The sequence below is a fragment of the Aptenodytes forsteri genome, unplaced genomic scaffold, assembly GCF_000699145.1.
Source record: "Aptenodytes forsteri isolate BGI_AS27 unplaced genomic scaffold, ASM69914v1 Scaffold2, whole genome shotgun sequence".
Taxonomy (NCBI): Eukaryota; Metazoa; Chordata; class Aves; order Sphenisciformes; family Spheniscidae; genus Aptenodytes; species Aptenodytes forsteri.
Genome location: NW_008795695.1, coordinates 14,322,192 through 14,342,440, shown reverse-complemented (window position 1 = coordinate 14,342,440; position 20,249 = coordinate 14,322,192). Strand labels below are relative to the sequence as shown.

At 40.1% G+C, this 20,249-nt stretch overlaps 1 protein-coding gene across 1 annotated transcript in view; it reads right to left on the bottom strand.

The window, feature by feature from the left end:
* The window catches only part of EFHC2 (EF-hand domain containing 2), a gene marked incomplete at its 5' end in the record, with an annotated part of 57,611 nt that extends 41,961 nt beyond the window's left edge, over nt 1–15,650 (bottom strand). Inside the window, 3 exon segments of the mRNA XM_019473042.1 lie at nt 2,603–2,826; nt 10,894–11,041; nt 15,444–15,650. Coding sequence (XP_019328587.1) covers nt 2,603–2,826; nt 10,894–11,041; nt 15,444–15,650 — 579 coding nt within the window.
* Nucleotides 15,651–20,249: the final 4,599 nt, after the last annotated feature.

The window sequence follows — 20,249 nt, the reverse complement described above, 5'->3', positions numbered from 1 at the left end:
ATTATTTATAGTACAGCTCACATTTTCAACAAATTGCCCATGGTAATCAGATGACTACAAATCCAAACAGCATCACCCTTCCTGATTTACTTCCTTGACAATTATTTTTATAGATGATGTGGTATAAAGAATTAATTCTTTCTTTTCCCTTTGGCATTTCTTTCTTTTAGCTTTAAAACACAGTTAATTAACTTTTGATTCATGTCATACAGTTGGCAGGTACTGGGTATGTATGTTCTCCTCTCAATATACACCCATAGGTCTGAAAAGGAATAGCAAGTTTCCAACTAAAAATATATTCCAGCTGATGTGATCTATGACAAGATGCCATCTACAGTCACGGTTGCTGCAAAACCAGTAGCACTGCATTAAATCGGATCCCGTGATGATGATTCAATCCGAGGACTGCATTTACATACAGTTAGTTACAGTCACATATATAAACATTGTTCTGAACAAGGTGTTTCTCCTAAGTCAAAATCCATCATGCCCAAAGCGGGTTAAAGGGGCAAGACAGTCCTTCTAATCTACAAAATTATACACCATCGCTTCCAAAGGAGAATGGTGACAGACATCAATGACACAAAGTAAGCTGAGCTGTCTGAACAGAAAGAACTGTTGACTATGGATAGATTTCTATTTATCCACTGATACATCTTCTGGCCTTAAAAATCTGAGAGGGAAAAGGCCCATTATTTCAGAGCATCAAATCTTAAAGTAAGGAGAGCAGAACCAAGTTTTGCCTGCCAATGTCCTTGCTGATCTGCAGCACTCTTTCCATTTCAGGCATCATCATGCTCATATGCATGGTATTTACCATCCCAGTACTATCTTTCCTCCTTCCTGATCCTTGAAGATGCAGTGAGCAACCAAATACAGCCACAGAGCCAGACAACATCACCATCCGTGGGATATCATCTCCAACAATACAGAAATATGAACCTAAGTGTCTTGCTACATTTTTCATTGGTCTCATTTTCTCTCTCATTATTTTCCTTCCTTTCCTTTGTACCTTCATTTTCTAGCCACCTGCACTATTAGGAGTCTGGTGCAAACCGATTGAATTTTGATCAAAGCAGTCCAGAGCAATCCACCCTTAATAAATAAAAAAAATTACCTTCCACAAATTAGTCACAGAAAAGTGCGAGCATAAAGCAGCCAGACTTTGCAAGATAACTTTTCTGTAATTTCTCAACAACTGAGAAAATTAAGACATAGATTTCAGTCATTTTTGGTCTTCTGATGCTCTTATTTCTCAACCCTCTATTTCCCCTCTCCAGTCTCTTTAGGCATACATATGCACAATACTTGATTGTTTTGCTTGTTGTTTTTACAAAAAAAAAAAAAAATCTAAGCAGGTTATGCAGTACCATATATAATGTTGACACAGTCTGCCAATATCAAGACAACTCGGCATGTGTTAATACACACTTGTTACCGACAAGGCCTGAGTAAGGGAAAAGCAACCCACGGCCAGCCTGAGTCACAACTACGCAGAACCAGGAGACGTATTACAAATATTACTTTTCACTGGGGGACTGCAAAAAGCCTGAAAGCATGAATGAAGTGAAACCAACGTGTTGGCCTGAGAATGCCTCAAAGATATGCAAATGTTCCTACACATCCCAGTCATAATTACCTTCCATTTTTGCTGCTGAGAGCTGCAGCAGTTTTCTCAATAGGAGGATTAAGTTGAATGCAACAGACACGTGTAGTATCTGTTGCTTTCAGAGTACTAGGCTGGATCTATCACAACAGGCTGCATATCGTGGGCCAACAGTCCTAACAGAGTCAGGTCAAGAGAAAAATACAGTGCCATCTGCACTCATATTAATCGAGAAAAACAGAAGTGAAAGAAACTGTCATTATCCCCTACAGAAAAAACATTACTCCCACTACTATTCCCAGAGAAAAGACCTCAAATCCTGCAGAGAGGAATCCATGTAGCATCTAGGAGCTGTGAGTGAGATTTTTGGAGGAGGTGTGTATGTGTTCCCATATACTCATAAAAGAGGGAACTGCATTCAAATAAAATCTCACAAGTCTTAAAACTGCAGAGTGCTCGGTTCTCTGCGACAGCAGAATTTGCTTTACATATGCAAAGAGCTGTTAATAACATGTGGGGTAGAGATGAAGGATGACATAGGAATTGACCAAGTAAGTGAGTCTGCAGGAAGCCATGGATGTGCTTGAACCACAGTTCCAATTAGATCTTCCTTTAAAGACTTTAAAAGTGTTTATTATGATTAAATTAGCTCAAGCAAAATCATCAGTAGAACGTATAATAGGTACATTTTTTTTCTTTTCAGTTTAATATGGAAAGGTTTATTTTATTTTTCCCAATTAATTTTGTTCTGTTTCAAAAGGTGTGTGAACACATCAGGAGAAAATCAGTTCTATTTGGGACTTCACTATGTGAGTACAATGAGCCATATAACAAAATTTTAAAAAGCAAGTTTTCTCTTGTGATTCACTATGTTGAAATAGCTACCTCTGCATACTTCCTATTTGCTATTAGAGAAATATTTTATATAATGCATATTACTAATAGAAACGGCACTTTTATTAAAATTGAGTTTTCACTATTACTGCCTCATCTGACCTTTTGCCGCTCTTTGGTGTACGGGTCATCTGGACGACCTGCAGGAGGATTTAATCTAACTCCCATCTTCCTCAGGAAATTTTTTGTAAATTGGTCACAATCTATAATCTTATATCTTCGGGCATAAAGGATTACTTCTATGTTGATATTGAAATGATCTATAGCATAGAACTGATCTTCATGAGGAGGTGGAAGTGGAATCCGATGCCGTCGAACAATAGTTCCTGTAAAAGAATTAGAATAAATTCATAGAGTGAATATCCTTTGCTCTAAGGATCACTTCACAGACTTGTTAATTTTCTATGCTGTATGACCAAAACAGATGAAGCCATATGGGACAAACAAAATTATCCTTCATTCAGCAAAACAACTATTAGGTAAGAGGATCCTTTTTATTAACAACAATACTTTACGCTGATCATCCTCTAGAACCTCAAGTTCTAGTATTTGACTTAAGTTAATACAGAAAATGACTACCTTCTGGAGCAAACAGGAAACCACTGGAATAAATTCCCATGTGTTGCTGCAAACATAACAGGTTAGTATTATTTCAAAAAGAATAGCAGAGACGCTGCTCTCATTAAGAAAAGAGATGTCTCTCTCACTTTTTCTGAGAAGCAAAGCAGTCTCCAGTACTCATTAGTATCATTAATTTTCTTTAAAAAAAACCCACACAAAAAGTTGTGCAAAAAACCATGTGGCAGGGGTGTATAGGAGGGACTATTTGTCTACGCCCTGCAGGGTGAGGAGAGCCGTATCTAGCTAAGGTTAGAGAAAAAAACTGCCCTACCAAGGAAAAAAGTGCGATCCCTCAAGCATGGAAGCAGGTGCATTCAACTGAGCTTCCTAAAGGAGCAAACTGAAAGCAGACACAACTGAGATGAGTTGGGCTGATTGCTGGGCTGCAGTAGAGAAATGTAAATATTGATCCATCTCAGAAATACAGAGCCAGGAACTCATAACCCATAGTCTAACAGGAACACTATCCAAAAGAAAAAGAAAGGGAAAATAAAAAGAAAAAAGAGAGACATTTTAAGTTTGTTAAATTAAGTACACACTTAAGTTTTCTTTAGTCTTTAAATGAAAGGACTGTTATTCTGGGAGCACTGTATTTGTTCACATTTACCACATTAAAAGAGAAGGAATCTGCTATTGATCTATCAGCTGAAAACTCACAAATACATTGATGAATTGGGTAATGCTTCAGAAGTACTCACTGCTGATGATTAAAAGCCCATCTCTCGTATGGAAAGGTTGAGAGAGCTGGGTCTATTCAGCCTGGAGCAGAGATGGCTCGGGGGGGGATCTTATCAATGTCTATAAATACCTGATGGGAGGGAATGAAGAAGATGGAGCCAGGCTCTTCTCCATGGTGTCTGACACCAGACACCACTGACAGGACATGAGACAATGGGCACAAATTAAAAGATACAAAATTCCACGGTAATGCTTCAGAAGTACTCACTGCTGATGATTAAAAGCCCATCTCTCGTATGGAAAGGTTGAGAGAGCTGGGTCTATTCAGCCTGGAGCAGAGATGGCTCGGGGGGGGATCTTATCAATGTCTATAAATACCTGATGGGAGGGAATGAAGAAGATGGAGCCAGGCTCTTCTCCATGGTGTCTGACACCAGACACCACTGACAGGACATGAGGCAATGGGCACAAATTAAAAGATACAAAATTCCACGTGAACACAAGAAAACACTTTTTTACTGTGAGGGTGATGAAACACTGGAACAGGCGGTGCAAAAAGGTTGTAGAGTCTCTATCCTTGGAGATACTTAAAACCCAACTGGACAAGGCCCTGGGCATCTGGCTCTAGCTGATCCTGCTTTGAGTAGGGGGGTTGGACTAGACAATCTTAAGATATCCCTTCCAACCTCAACGATTCTGTGATACTACAAGTATTTTAGAAACAACTTATAAGATACAGCCTCGGTAGATTAAACAAATATGTAACGCATACATTAAAGAAAGGTATGCAGCTGCATGTATGACAAGCTATGATTTATTCTGAGTGAAGTTAGAGTTCACAAACAACAGCAGATTGGCAAAGCTGGGACTAAACTCTTTTTTTCAACATTATGAGAGAACAAAAAGGACAACAGTGGAAGTTTTGCCACATCAATACCTTGATATAGTTGTGTGAAAATACCCTGCAGAGAATAAAAAGATGGTCCAGTCTTCAACCTCAAGCTCTTTGCTGTGCTTACCAACCCAGACACCTCTGTAACACCAGCTTTATAATGCGGATTCCCACTGGCTAAGACCAGATAGGAACCACCAACCCATACTATTGTAACAATTCCTTGCCACCATAGGTTCCCAACAACTACAAAATTACAGTAATTATAAAAGGTGCAACTTTAAGACAACTACAGTAAACACACAAAAATTCCCAAACTAAAAATAGTTCCAGTACTAACCTTCTACTACAATAATAGTTTACTAGACACAATTATCTAAAAGGTCTGTCTCACTATCTCTAACTACAGAACTGGATCTCTTTCCAGTGCCCTTCAGCTGTACATCTGGTAGTGTTTCCCACTGAGTCCCGTTTGATGATTTTCCAGCTCTGCTATTTTGTTTTGGGGGTAGGTGGGGGTGGAAGGGGGCCTGGGGAGAGAGGGGATGAAGAGAGGCAGAGGAGGAGGGAGAAAGATATTGTTGTGTGGTTTTGTTTGGTGTTTGAAGGGCCTTATTTCTGAGTTAGTCCATGGAAATTCTTTATTGTTCGCTTTATTTTCCTAAGGACTAATCTGTATGAAATACCTTCCACTACTACATTATCAGAGTTGTTTGTTAAATTCTAACTCCTACAATGAAAACATACCCTTAATTTTTCAGGGGAATAAAGCAACAAAGCAGATTTACTTTACATTCCCATTAAAATAATTATTTAAGACCCGTTCAGCATCCTGATGTTTCACATCTACCAAATCTGACATTCTGGTTACTGACCTTTGACTGTAAAATAAATTTGAACCTCTATCTGCTTAAACATACTTATACACATATTTAAGATGCCTCCTCGTGGAAATAGTAGTCAGAAAACATGGTAATTAGCACATTTTAACATGATGCAAAACTGCATCGCATTACCATTAACAAAACCACATACTTTAAAATATGTTACCTGATCTTGGCTAATCCTTGGGTCACTCCTACAAAAATCAACAGATAATGTGCTAAGCCAGAACAGTCCTCCGCATAAATGCAAATCCTGTTGAATCATCATTTTAGTGAAAATATAATGGTTGACAATTTTCTAATATGAGGTGATTTCTGAGGGTGTATTCACCTCAGAACTGGTGAATAAGCCTTCAGCTAGCTTTTCATATCACTTTTCAAAGTATAATACACATGCCCATTTTGTTCTGAAGGATAAGAATTTCTTTCCTAACGGAAAATGTGTTGTAAAGATAATATCTGTAGCAATCCTTTGCTTTTATTAAGTATCACTGTGCCTGATCTACGCATGTAGAGGATACATTTTGTATTGCTGTATTTGAAATTTAATAAAACCTGATCAGCTCAGGTTAGGTCTCAGCATTTTTTAAGTTGTCCTTCCTTCTGGAAAATAATTACATTTCTACTTCTAGAAATTTGCTACAAGTTGTTAAAGGAGGATCTGGGCACGCGCAACACTCAGGTTGCTCAGGATGGATGGCTATTCTTGATGTTTCTTTTGTCTTTTGTCAGTTTATTGAGCAGGCTATCCTACTGCACCACCAAGCATTATTTTAAATATTTGCATCTGGTCAGGCTAAAGCTCTCCTCTACTGTGCTCTTGTAAAGGAAGTTGGGGTGCTGCTTTTCTCTGACAGCGGTGGTGGCATCAAGTTCCCATACCATAATTTGTAGCGTATCTTCTTTTCTCCCAGGGCTTCTGATTATTTGGCAACTACAGCAGCAGCTTAAGGAGACCTTAATAGTAGTGAAGGCCTTTTGACTATGGGGCAGCTCATGAAGCTGGGCAGCAAATGATTTGGTCTCTGCTGTTACACTGCTCTACAGAAGAAATAAAGTGGCATCAAGAATTTCCTCAGCACAGCTTTCTGACTCCCTCTGCACTACTCAGGAGTGCATTAGAGAGAGGAGAGGAATGGGTAACACCTGGAGTTTGACTGCTTGCACAGAAAGGAGGAGAAGCAACCACTACTATTCCTGCAACACAAAGAGTTCACCCCAATAAACAAGGAGGCTTCTTACATTCACTTATTCACCCGTCTCAGAACACAGCAAGGTCATGATTTGGCCACCATTAAGTATGGCAAAATCACAATTATTTCAAGGCCTCAGGGGAGGTCTTAAACTCTTAGATAATCATTTATATTGGAGGAGCTGACTGCAACTTTACTTTCCCGCTTGTACTTTCCTCTTCAGCCAGCCGGCCTTGGGAACCCAGCCAGCAGGCAGCTCCACTCTCTTTTTCAGCTGCCTGACCTTGGGGAAACTGGCCAGCTGCTCCACTCCGCTCTGGCTTGCAGGGCCTGGATTGCACTGGAAGCTACAGTCAACCCCATGGGACATAAATGACCTTTTGATAAGGCAGTATCAGTCAGCCACAGTCCTGTTAACTGGGAATTAGATCTACAAAACACTTACACTGCCATATCTAGCCTGGCTCTCTATGGGAGAATTTCTTTTTATACGGGAAGAATAATTAGCATTCTGGCTCTGGAAGAACACACTGGAGTTTGTTATGTGGTTGAGTTTACTGCCCTTCTCTTCACTCTGTACTCCTTTATCTTTAGTTAGTTTTTGTGCACTGTGATTGTCCTGGTATTTTTTGCTTTGATTCTGGTTTCTCAAGTTCAGGTTGGCCTCTGCATTCCTTTGTGTTTTGCATTGAATTTCTCTGTTCGTCTAGATTTCTTCCAATGCTTCTAATATTTTCCAAAGTTCAAACTACAGCAAGGCAGTTTCCAAAATTAAGTGCAGTTTAAATTTCAGTTATTTGGTAGCAACCTTATCTGTCCAAATTCATGTCCAAGTACAGCAGCCAATTCCATAATGCACTTTTTTAAAGTCACTGAAATACATTTCCCACAGATCATTTACTGTGTCACTCTGAGATTTTGATCAATGGTAAAAGCACATTTTCTGGCTTTTTTTTTTTCTTTCCAAAGCCAATTTGTTTTAGTTTTGTAAAATAATAATGGAAGTTAGAAATTCTTCTAACTTCTTTGACAGCTATTCCTTCACCAAATCTTCCTGCAGTCCATAAGCCTCTCCAAGTTTTTTTTCTGCAAAGCCACAAGTGCTACCCACAGTGGAGAGTACAGTGGGAAACTACTACATTTCTCTGATCCCACCATGCCCAGGGACACCCATTCAGACCATCAAGCTCTCATTTGTGGGTTACGGCACAAGCACTAGTAATCCCATGGCCTCAAGGCATTAACCGGCCAAGCTAAGATCATCTACCTTTGATCTACCCCACCACCTGCCTCTGATCTACCCCACCACTGCTACATCTACTCTGCAAGAAGACTCCTGAGAACAGCCATTTGAGCTGTCTATTTTACATCTCTTCTGTCGGGGTAAACATCCAAGTTAAGGTCACCACCACCTTCTGCCTTCAACCTTCAATTCCACTTTTTCCATTACAGTTTTTTGCTGTTCCTCCTTTACATAACCCCTTTCCTGCCACTGCAACTCTCCAACTGTTCACACAGACTGAGCCTATCTTGCTCCTGATGTTCCCACACTTCTTTCTTCACCCACATCCCCACATCTGTGCTCTTTTGTTCAGTGTAGTTTGCCTTTCAACAACCCAAGCTCGCCTACAGTTGAACTCTCCTCTACAAGCCCCTGGCCTATTAATTAACTGAAACGTTGTATTTCAGCAGACGTGCAGAGGACAGCATTATGGTTAAGATCCTGAACTTCAGTTCAGTTCCTCATCCTGTTAATGACCTTTTCTGCATGATCATGGGCAAGATTTTCATTCCTTTGTGCCTCAGTTTACCAGATTCACAATGCAGACAGTTACGCTTCTGTTGTTCTCAGGCTTACAAATTCCCAGTCAGGACAGGGAAGTTGAATAATATAAGAGATATATATAATTATAATAAAAGAGATAAAAGGCCAATTTTTAATTGAAAACGGAGTAAGACTAGCAACTAATGGTTTTTAAGAAACACTGCTTTTGTATATATTCAACAACAAATATTTAGTGCCTTTAACATAACAACTTTGTGGCTGTTCTTCAGTTACGGAGCATGAAGTCACTGCCCAAGTGCACGTGAGTAAAGAATCTTCTGATAGGCATCTCCATCACCTTTTTCCCTCTACTTCATATTAACCTCTAGGATAATAAGAATATTTATGTAGATGTATATGATAAAGTATAGGCCTCAGATCTTCTCATCAACTGTGAAGCCTAAACACATCCCAAATGGTCCTTGGGCCTTTCAATCTACAGTATCTCTTCCTTCCTAAACACAATCAATATACTGAGCTTCTTTACCAGCCCAGGTACCAGCAACAAACAAATAAAGTGCACTTTTGAGATCCTGGAACATTTCTTTTTAATCCATCAATTTAATACGTTGTGTATACTCATTTATCCCACATAAAGTACTCATACAAAGCCGCAGAGGCCTTCAAAACATCCTGGCATGGAAGACTGAGAGAATTCTTGTTTCTCTCTAACACTATTCAGTTAATTTTAGATCAGTGCCAAAAGTGACTCCAAAACCATTAACATAAGATACAACCAAGGAAATAGGGGGAAATTGTAGCCTTCCTGTCACCACAGGATTATGACTAGACTGCCAGGAACATCAGGCCTGAAGGGGCAGCCTGCACAACCCATACTACAAAGACCACAAAAATGACTCATTACTACAGCTAGATTCAAAGGAATCAGCTTTGAATTTGCTTTATCCTGCTCTAATGAACCTGGTTTCCACCTTCCCTCTCAAAGACGTTGCCTCTGCCTCTCAGGTTAACTGTACTTCCTTTGTCGACAGTCTTTTGTTCTAAACCACAAAATCCAGAAACAGCCGCTCCCACTCCCATGATATACAAGTCAAGGAAAACCTAAACCTGATGATGTCTCCAGCCTCACACATATGAGTGCAGGGAGGGGGTAAGTAACTTGTAAGTTCCCAAGAGAAGAGATCCAACATGCTTTTCTTCAAGTCTTGAAAAAGCCCAGGTAGGAGTAGGACAAGGTTCCTCTGAATTCAAAATCAGTTCCTGCTGAAGAGCCAATAAGATTCCCAGCAAGAAGAACCACTCAACCCCAGGAGATCAGGGCCTGAAGTATTGGTTTAAGAAAAGATCCCCAGGTAATTTTATCCCAGGTCTAACGTGTAATGATGCATGTAATACCTTTAAATATTATCCTACTCTGTAAACAGAGAAATTGATAGCATCTGCTTATCTTGGAAAAGAATACGGTAGCTAAATGGTTAACTTATTTTTTAAAATTGCTATGCTAAGATCCACCAGAACGTACAAAATATCTTTGGGGATTGGGAGGCGCAGTCATCCCAAGATACTCATCCCAAGACATCCTGCTTATCTGGACTATATCCCTTGAAAACTTTTTTAATTCTGGCAGTGACCCATAAACACCAAGAAGCAGCAGCTGTGCTCCCCTTCTGCAACAGGACATTGACCGCTAGATCACATTTTCTTAATGTAACCCAAGTCCATTAATACTCCAGTAAATCAGCTCAGTAAACCCTCCTCCAAAAGTGCACTTGGGCTGGCCCAAGTGCAGTGATGTGACATTGAGGCAAGGCAGCTTCTTAACTTAGAGGCGTCAAGGAAAAATTACTGTGCCAAGGGCACTTTAATCATAAAAGAACCAACAGCCAGAGGCACAAAAGGCACTCTCCTTCAACAACGGCAGAGATATTGCAGCAGCTAATGAACAATTACAGAGCTGCAGCTAGAGAACTTACTGTCAGTGCCAAGATGGGCGGAACCAGGCTCAGGAGTGGAGATCTAGAACACAAATTGTTCTTGCAGAAGTGGCACGACACTGACAATAGACCCACTATCATATGATTTCAAACAGCTATATTAGAGAAAAAATTGTATGAGTGCGTGCAGGAGGGGATTCTGCCTTACAAAACCTACATCTTCAGAAACTAAGACAATAAAAATGTTCACATTATGATCCGTAACAAGAAAAGACAATTATAGCTGTTCACTTACAGCCCATTTTAACTATAAGAAGTCATGTTATGTATCCATTAGAATGGACCAAGACTGTATTGAAGAAAGATATAAAGGGCAAAAAAAAGAGTGCTATTAAAAATAGATACCTTGACTTATGCCACTATTTTTCACTTGGGGAATAATCACTTGAATTGTATCATCTTCAAGGTAGTATATTTTACAATGTCTGATCCTATATAGCTCTTGATTTTTGTCAGGCGCTTCTTCCTCAAAATAGGCATCAAAAGACAATACCTATTAAAAACAGTAAATATCCTACACAGCTCTTGATTTTTGTCAGGCGCTTCTTCCTCAAAATAGGCATCAAAAGACAATACCTATTAAAAACAGTAAATAAATATAAAGCAGCAAATCTTCAATGCTTTTGCAAAATATGTCAATAAAACAAACTTGTATAGATTATAAGTAACTAAATACATGGATTTCAGGAGGTAGATTTATTTCTCAGAAAGGTAAGAATAGAAATCCACATTAAATCACATAAATTTAAAATTCTTTGCTTGGCATTTTTATTATCACAACATCTAAGCAGAGATGGAACTCTAAAGTAAAGAAATAAATCAAATATAAAACTATCAGCAGGCTGCTTGGAAAATCTTCCGAACAAAGCACTTTTGATAGCACAATGAGCTACCTAGGTCCTGAAGCAAATTTTAGACTTCTATTCTATGAATTGCTGGAAAATAAAGGGCATTATGACAGTAATGGCTTTACCATTGAGGTAAGTGGAAAGGAAAGTTCTGTTTAAGCAGATCCTGCAAGCTGTCTAATGAATGGTACTGAAGACTATCAGAGAGAAATGACGTTTTTCAGGAGTCATTTAGAGCTGTGCGATATTGGCATTTCAAAACTTACCTGGTTCTGCAATTCAGCGAATGGGGAAATCTCAGAGAGTATACCAGCTGGTCTTCACGGTCTTTTGCAATAGCAATAACGCAAGGAAAAAACCCTTCATAGGTGAGGTGCTCAGCGGCTTTTATGTCTGGAGATCCCAACTCCAACTCAGCAAACCATTACACAATTTTGCACTTCTTGGTATCATTTATGGTGTTTAATCACCAAGACCAATTTTAAGGGAATGTGCAAGAAGTATCTACTTAGTAGTGCATTATCTACCAGGATGCTTGCTGTGGTAAGTATGTGCAAGGAGGCAATAAATAAAACAAGGTTTCCATCCTGCCCCCCAACACATTTGGGTCAAATCGGTGCTAATCCGTACTTCATTTTTTGCAATGATTCTATTTAATATATTCAATTACCTTTATTCTTGATTCATTAGACAAACTGAAGCATTGGAAAAAAGACAACTTAGCTGTTCCCTATGTCTCAATGAGCATCTGGCAGACTATGGCTTGAAAATGCTTGAAATCTAGTGAGCTAGCCAAGATTCCTATATGACACAGAACAGAGCGGTTAATAGTCTGTATTCCTTTAGCACGTGTCTTTGAGAACCTCAAAGTACTTCCATGAATACTAATGGCAGAGATTTTAAAACACCCCAACAGACCAACACAGCCTCTTTTTCTACATCTGGGGAGAGAGAGCTAGCGGCTTCGTCAGGAGCACACAAGAACAGCCGCCCTGTGTCCTCGTCAGACTTCTCAATAGGCCACTCTCCCTTCTCTCAGGCAGGGTAGCTGCAAGATGAGAAAAACTCTGTTTCCACAAACTATTTCAAAGGCTAAGATCCCACTGATTTTCAGCATGCATCAAACAATATGACAGATACATTTTTGGCATCAACTCTCCTGCACTGTGACCCGCCATTAGAGAAATAAAATTTAAATTATAACCAAATGACATAACTGTTACCTGTTAAACCCGATGGCATTAAATCTTCACACAAAAGAATCTAGACACTATCAGTTATGGTTTGTTTAAGTAGTACAACATGCAAGTTTCTAAACAACCTACAGACAAAATAGTTGAAAATAAATAAAAATTCATTCTGGCCACATGTAATTTTTAACTGTGGATTTCACTGTTTTACGTAACAAACACAAAAACACTGGATAAAACATCTGATATACAACAGAGCCAACACAAATAACTCTATCGTCCTTTAACACCTCTTCTTCCTTCCATTTGTCTAAACATTGGTGTATAGTGCCATTTTTGGTGACCAAGGTATCCTCCCTGGCCTCCAGCTACTATTCTGGAAGGACCAGGCGCCCTCTGTAAATCTCTTGAATACTCCAGAGGACTTAAAAGGTACTATGGTGGAACCACTATATCCCAGTCTGAACATTCTGGGGTTCAGCTGACAAGGAGCTGAATTTCATTCCTTGCCCAGCTGCTGATAAGCCATGCAACCATTGGAAACTTCCTTAGATGCTGTACCCTCTTCTCCTTATTCTGCTAGTCCCACTAGAGTATAGTCGTTTGACAAACATATGTTCAAGTGCCCTATTTGATTACTAATTGTTCTTAATTTTGTCAATGATCTTTTCTGAGAACGGTTGTCTTGTGAGACACCAGCCAGGTGAAATGGTCTGCATAGATCTCCAAGCACAATCAGGTCCTAAATACACTGTATTTTTTTCTTTCACTGAGCAGACGCCTATGTTCTGGTTTACTCCATTCGAGGAGTTTGTGCAAGTTCTTTTGCACTTAAACTTTATTCTCTTTATACCCTTATCAACATGCTAGTGTATGAAATATATGCAGCAGCCAACTGCAATTTTGCAGATCAAAACAGATGATTCAGGAAGGGTGAGGAGGGGAAGGAACAGAAAAGAAGATTACTTACTTTTCGTTTTAAAGCAATCTTAATTTTAAAAATACTTGAAATGTAACACTTCCTAACTCATGTCTCATCTGTAGTACATTGCTGTGTGCGAAGTTCCCATCCCACTCTTTAAAAAATTAAATGTTACATATGAAAACCAAAAGTAACAAACATTGAATAAACTCTGTGGCATTTTGTAAAGTTGGCACAAGGTTTCCCTGGCACCTGTGGCAGTCAAATTATAAACATCGTTTCAAGACCAGGAGGCCTTGTGTGTGTACTTAATTGTAGAAGAAATTAATTATACATCTGCTTCCTATTCGGCATATGAAGTTGCAAAAACTATTTCTTAACCTACTTAATAATGAAGTTTCATGCCTGTCCTTCCTCCAGCTACTGTGGTACTGCTGAAAGTTAGAAACCAAAGAAAAATGGTAAGAAAGCAGACTACATTTAAAAAGATAAACACCTACTCAAACCATTTTTCATGTAGTCCAATTTGCTGAGCCACAAACTGCAGCACCAGAGGACACAGCTGCATTCTAGGCTCTTAACTGGGGAAGCTAAATTAGTTGGGTAGTACCCTTTCACTGTCTGCAATCGATACATACACAAGCCCTCCAGAGGCCAACTTGGAACCTGCAAACTCCTGCCCGGTATTGCCCTGTGGAGGAATACCCTGATGAGAGGAGGAATGTAGAAAGGCTAGCTACTCCATCTCACCAACCATGTTCAATGGCAGGTCCACACTGCATCCTACCTAACCTCTTTATTTCATAAACTTGGGTCCAAGTCCTGCTAACTTACCTATGGCCCCGAGAAGCCAATGCACACCTCCTCATTCAAAGAAGGGTGCCGATAAAGCAAGTGCAGGACTGGCTGAAGCCTTAACACTTTGACACATTAGACCAATTCATACTTGAGCACATCGCTGAAAACTATGTGAGCAGTACTAAGGGCTTCTGAGGTAATGCTAAACGAAGTCACGTGTATCTGTTCAAGCCTTACATTTTCTTGTAGTAGTTCTGGTCTGCCAAAGAGACAAATGCGTAATTGTACTGCAATTACCTGCATGGCTTTTTTTATAAAGCAAAAATTATGAGATTAGCCAATCTTCCCAATATTTAAATACCATAATCATTTAGCCACGCAACATTTCTGCGATCTGCTGAATGATTTCTTTTTCTGTATCATTTTTCTTCTCTGATTGTAGGCTTTTTGCTTTAAAAATAAAATATCGCTAAGTAGAATTTAATGTAAATTTGAACATGGAAAGTAATGACAGTGTGCTACAAAATTCATATCATCACAGATTACAGTTATTTGATAACTCTCTAACTTTAAAGGTGTCACTACATTCTTACAAAATAAAAAAATATTAGTTTTAAATTCCTGTGTCTGTAACAGACGCAGTCTACCTATATTACACATGAACAGATCACACAAAAGTCAACAAGACTTTGAGCAAGCAAATATGATGGCGTAAGTGAATTCCGAGCCTATAGCACTCCACTGTGGTTAATGGTTCCCAAGTGCCCATGCACATTTTTTCCTGGACTGGGGCCTACCTTACATTCGTTCTTACCAGGCTGCCAAATAATTCCTTTATTGACACCATTTTCACTAAAAAGAAATATATTAACCACTCCCTTATTTTTATTATATCCTGTAGGAGATGTACCCTGATACAGAAATATTTTTACATGTTGCTGTATGGCATGATATATGTTTATATTAATTGTCCAGTATACCAATATGATGGAAAAATAGATGTTACCACTCTTTTTGTCTTTTTGCATGCACAAAATAATCTTCTGAAGTATTTGACTAACTGAATTTCACTTTTATACCGTTTTTGTCACATTGTAGCTATTCATAAAAACCATCCACATACAGATTTCTACATACCTGCTTGTCAAATGCTACCCAAGCAGGAGCATCGCTTCCTATCCCTTCAGGAAACACGCTGTATTTAGGTTTCAGCTTCTGACCAGGTAACGGTTCACCTCCTATTCCAGGTTTATCTTCTCCAACCAACATAGCAACATTATTGCGGTAACCCCAGTGCTGTGACTTGTGGAACTTTTCTTTCCCTATCTGTCAAAAGTTTGGAAGAAAAGAGAGAAAAAAACATCTGTGTGTTTGTTTTTAAATCCCTAAGAGTTAACTATCTAGACAAGGGGGATTAATCATGTAAAAGTTTCTCTATAATTAATTTTAATACAGTCTAAAAACCTGTAACAACTGGAATGCTGCAAGTGAAGTGACATATTTCAGTGGTCAATTTGCCAGCCTTAAAGATGAAAATGGAAAAATATTCCAGTAGTTTACTCAGGCTGAGAGACACTGGCTGCTTTCCCCCCCTCCTTCCCTGCAACAAGGATTGAGGCATGTGGTAGAAAGAAGCAAGTCACCCACAAGGACTGTTGCAAAAGGTAGAGGGGAAAAGCCTTTTCTGTAGATCTCCAGAGGACAAATGGAAACAGTTCAGGAGTACCCAGAGAACAGCCTGCTCTCATTACGTATGTCAAAGGTCTTTCTTACACTTGTGTCCCCAAGTGCAAAATAAATAGCTCTCTACTAGTGAACACACTTGAATTTGGGGAGGTTGGATCTGAATCAAAAGGCAGAATATTCATTCCATCTGGGCTTATTCCAAAAGAAGGTCTCTGTAGTAATTTCTTTATATTATTACTATTTTTTCAGGCAATTAAGGATGGAGTGCTTAAACAAATATGCACAACCAACTGCAAAGAAACCCATCTTGCCTACTCGCATTTCTTGGCTGGGGCTGGAGCCAGTCTTGAAGTGGTGCAGAAAAGCCTCTGCCCTCACATGAATTTCAGTCCTGCCTGCGGGAATGTCCCTCCTAATGAGCTGACTGCTTTGCTGGCCCGTTCCCTCGAACGGAGGCAGCCGTCGTGAGCTGCGCTCGGGCAGCAATCCCCTAACAAGCCCACACATCAGTCCCACACGAGAGGACAGGGAAATAGGAAAAGCCGAGAGAAAGCTCCACTAACCCTTCCTCCCATGAGCGGCAGTTCTGACTCGTTAGCTCCTCTCGCTCTGCTGTTCCTCCCTTCCTCACCCTCCCAAATCCTCAAAACACTTTGTCTGGGAAGGCAGAGAAGGGCCACTGCAAAATTGCACCCCAGCACACCTAGTAAGGGGAGATGGAGACTACCACAGCTGTGCCCTCCCTCAGCCTGGGACCGGCTGAACATGAGGTAAGATGAGGCTGAAGGGGGAGGAACTGATGTTATGGGTGAGCACAGAGAAGGCCCTGAGTAGAGGAAAAGGCTGGACAGCAAAATTTTCATAGTTGCACAGGAGCAGGTATGTCAGCAAAGTAGCAGAGGGCCAAAATTGCCTCTCATTTGGAAGACTGAGCAACACTAACTATCACACACATATGTATTTAAACCAGTACTCCCCCAAAAGGTCTAGACAACTCTAAGTTACTACCAGGAATCAAAAAATGGCCAAGAAAAACAACAAAGAAAAGGAACAGATCATTGTTTTTCATCATGGCAACGTTCGAGTGCTCCAAGATAACGTAACACGCTCAGCACAGCAGTTCTGGGAACAAGTGCAAGCAGTGAAGCAGCAAAACCTGAAAGTAACCAAGTAGTTATTTCATTCTGCCAATATGAAAGAGAGTGAGGAATTTGAAAGGCAGCTAACCAACCTCATGGCTCATAACATTCAACGCTCATATATACAAACTACTGCACACTGAAAGTTACAAGCTGAACTGTTCACCTGCCTTGCAGTGCTCTAAATCCAATGACACAGGACGGAGAGCTGCCCTTGACACGAACAGCTCAGTCACTACCTTAGCTTAACCCTTGCGTAAAATCCTTTTGCATGCCACTTGTGTCCCTTTGCAAGGACAGTGGTATGGAAAATAATAAATGACTTACTATTTTTACAAATTATTATTTTTAATACCATAATAATCAACGGCCATACCTTGCTTAGGTTAACAAAAGCTGGGCTAACCAGCACCCTTTGAAACAGTCATTGCAAAATGAGATAAGGTTCATATACTGGGGACAATAATGATTGGGAGTATGGAAGCACTTCCCCAAAGAAGATATTTAAAAGGTAAGCAATGTTTTGAAAAGAGGTGAATAAAAGGGCACATGGAAAGTATCATAGTTTAAAGAATAATACAAAGGAAAATAAGAAGTACTGCTGAACCATATGTTTATAACTCGCAAACAAGGGTTACTGGATAAAAGAGAAAATCAATAAAAGGAAATACTTGTTTGTGTAACGACTAGTTAGCCCACGGGCCCCCCTGCCACACAGCATTGCTCAAGCCAGAAATTTAACAAGATTAAAAAAAGAGCTGCATATTTGCAGGAATAATGCCCAAAATAAAATATTTCATATCAGCACATTTTTTTGAGCTGTGGTATAAAATTTCATGCTTCAGTGCGCAGCGTAAGCACTGCCATTTAGGCATTAGGAGCAGATCTTCATGTGGTCATTCCACCCTTCCCTGAAGAAGTGAATGCAGGCGCTCTCCTGATACAGGACTCTGGAACAGACAGGCACTGACAGGGTCCGGCACCCGCTTTGTAACACATCTGCACTTGGGATGGTTTTCTCCCTCTCTTTTTGGCGCTACTGAGCTGCCCTTTCTTCTTCTCTTTATTTTTTTAATAATTTTGTTCCTCGGTAAGCTGATAAAGAGTTGGGGAGTAGTCAGAATGGGAGGGAGCTTTCTGCATTTATCAGTTCAAATGTGGAATAACTACAGGCAAGCTGAGTTTTAAAAGGGAAATTTGTAGGCAGAAACATCTGATTTATACTGAAGGTGCTACAGAACAGATCCACTTTTTGGCACAGCAAGTATTTAATTATTTTCCCCCTATTACCAAAGCATGAGTTATGGAGAAAGGCATAGTTATCAAAGCACAGTGAGGGTGGCAGTTTTCCTGAGCAAAGGAAAGCTTTTCATGTCCTCAAAGCTTCTTCTAGAAGCATTTGCTGTTCATCTGTTTCTGGGTTTTGGCGAGCTACAGTGTGGTAAAAAGTTCAGCAAAGTAAGCCAGGTTTGCCCCTGCTGGAAATTTTCCAGAATTTAGGGATGAAATCACAACATCATTCACAATTTGATATGAAAAATACATGCTGCAATTCTGTTCAGAATCTTTTACGGCATTCTTGTAACTTTTTAGGGTTCGACAGAAAGACTATTTTAGATTCCTAATCATAGAATTACTACTAAGCCCCTCCTCCATGAAAAGCACCTAAATCCATATGCAAAATAATCTCTTCTAAAAGTCTGTACAACTGTTTCTTAAAAAAACAAACCAAAACAACAACAACAACAACAACAAAGAAACTTTAAGAAAAAGAGTAATTATAATTGAAGATCACAAAAGAGAAAAATGACATTTGGAAAACTTCAGCTAATGAACTAAGACCACATCCAGCCTAAAATAGTGACAGAACACCATGTTACCTCCACACTAATATTAAATGACTTCTAAAAGAAATCTGTGAGAGTGCAGGGAAAAAGCTTTACTGTGTCCGCTGTGTTAATGCAGCTAAACTGAGCAGGCTGTAGATCTGCTGAACAAAGCTGGCCATTTTCTGTGCGGTGAGCCTGAAATAAATATTGAGGATACATTCAATAGTGACTAATGCAAAGGTCAGGATTCTCTGACTGCAGCTATTGGCTTTGCAAACTCAGCCACTGCAGCCCTTGGGGAACACTGCCTTGTGCTCTCTCCAGCATGCTCTTTAATACTCTGGTAGAGTCACAGCAAACTCATCAGGGAGCTGCACGTTTCAGCTGAACCAAGCACAACTGGAAATCTCTCACCACAGCGGCTGGAGTGATGAGGGAGCCCTGTGACACGCGCTGTCTCAGGAGCTACATGTTTTTAACCAAGTCCCACAGGGAGTTATGGCAGAAGCGGCTGGTAGCAGTCCAGTTCTTTTCCCTGTATCCAATTTTAATTCCCACCCTGAGAACAGCAGCTGCACTGTGCAGGTCCTGCTCAAATCCTGTATCAGGATGAACTGTGGCGTTTCTGAACTACTCTAGGCTGCTGATACAGTCTGCTGGTTGCTTCGGCTAAGCAATGGAAATAAATGCAAATGCTGCACACTGTGCCAGTCAAATTCATGTGACCTCCTGCCCTGTGGAAAGCACAGGTCTCCACCAGAGATGAGACAAACAGCAGAAGTTCCTGCAATACTTGTAAGAAGCATCTCTCTCAAAGTTAGCACTCGCTGCTTAGTGAAAAGCCGTATTTCAGCTACCGATTTTCAAATCTTTTATCATCCCTGGCTTGCTGCAGAGGTTTCAGTATTTTCAGAGGTTAAGTGGTACTGTAAAAGGAGGATTACCTTAAGACGTTGTTCCCAGCAACTGTGGTGCCCCTCTAACACATCCCAGAACAAGGTGCATCAACACTAACAGCCTGGATCAGTACAGGAAAGACACGGACCTCTTGGAGTGGGTCCAGCGTTGGGCCACAAAAATGGTCAGAAGGCTGGAACACCTCTCCTATGAGGACAGGCTGAGAGAGCTGGGGTTGTTCAGCCTAGAGAAGAGAAGGCTCCGGGGAGACCACGGCCTTTCAGTACTTAAAGAGGGCCTACAAGAAAGATGGGGACAGACTTTTTAGTAGGTCCTGTAGTGATAGGACAAGGGGGAATGGCTTTAAACTAAAAGAGGGTAGAGTCAGACTA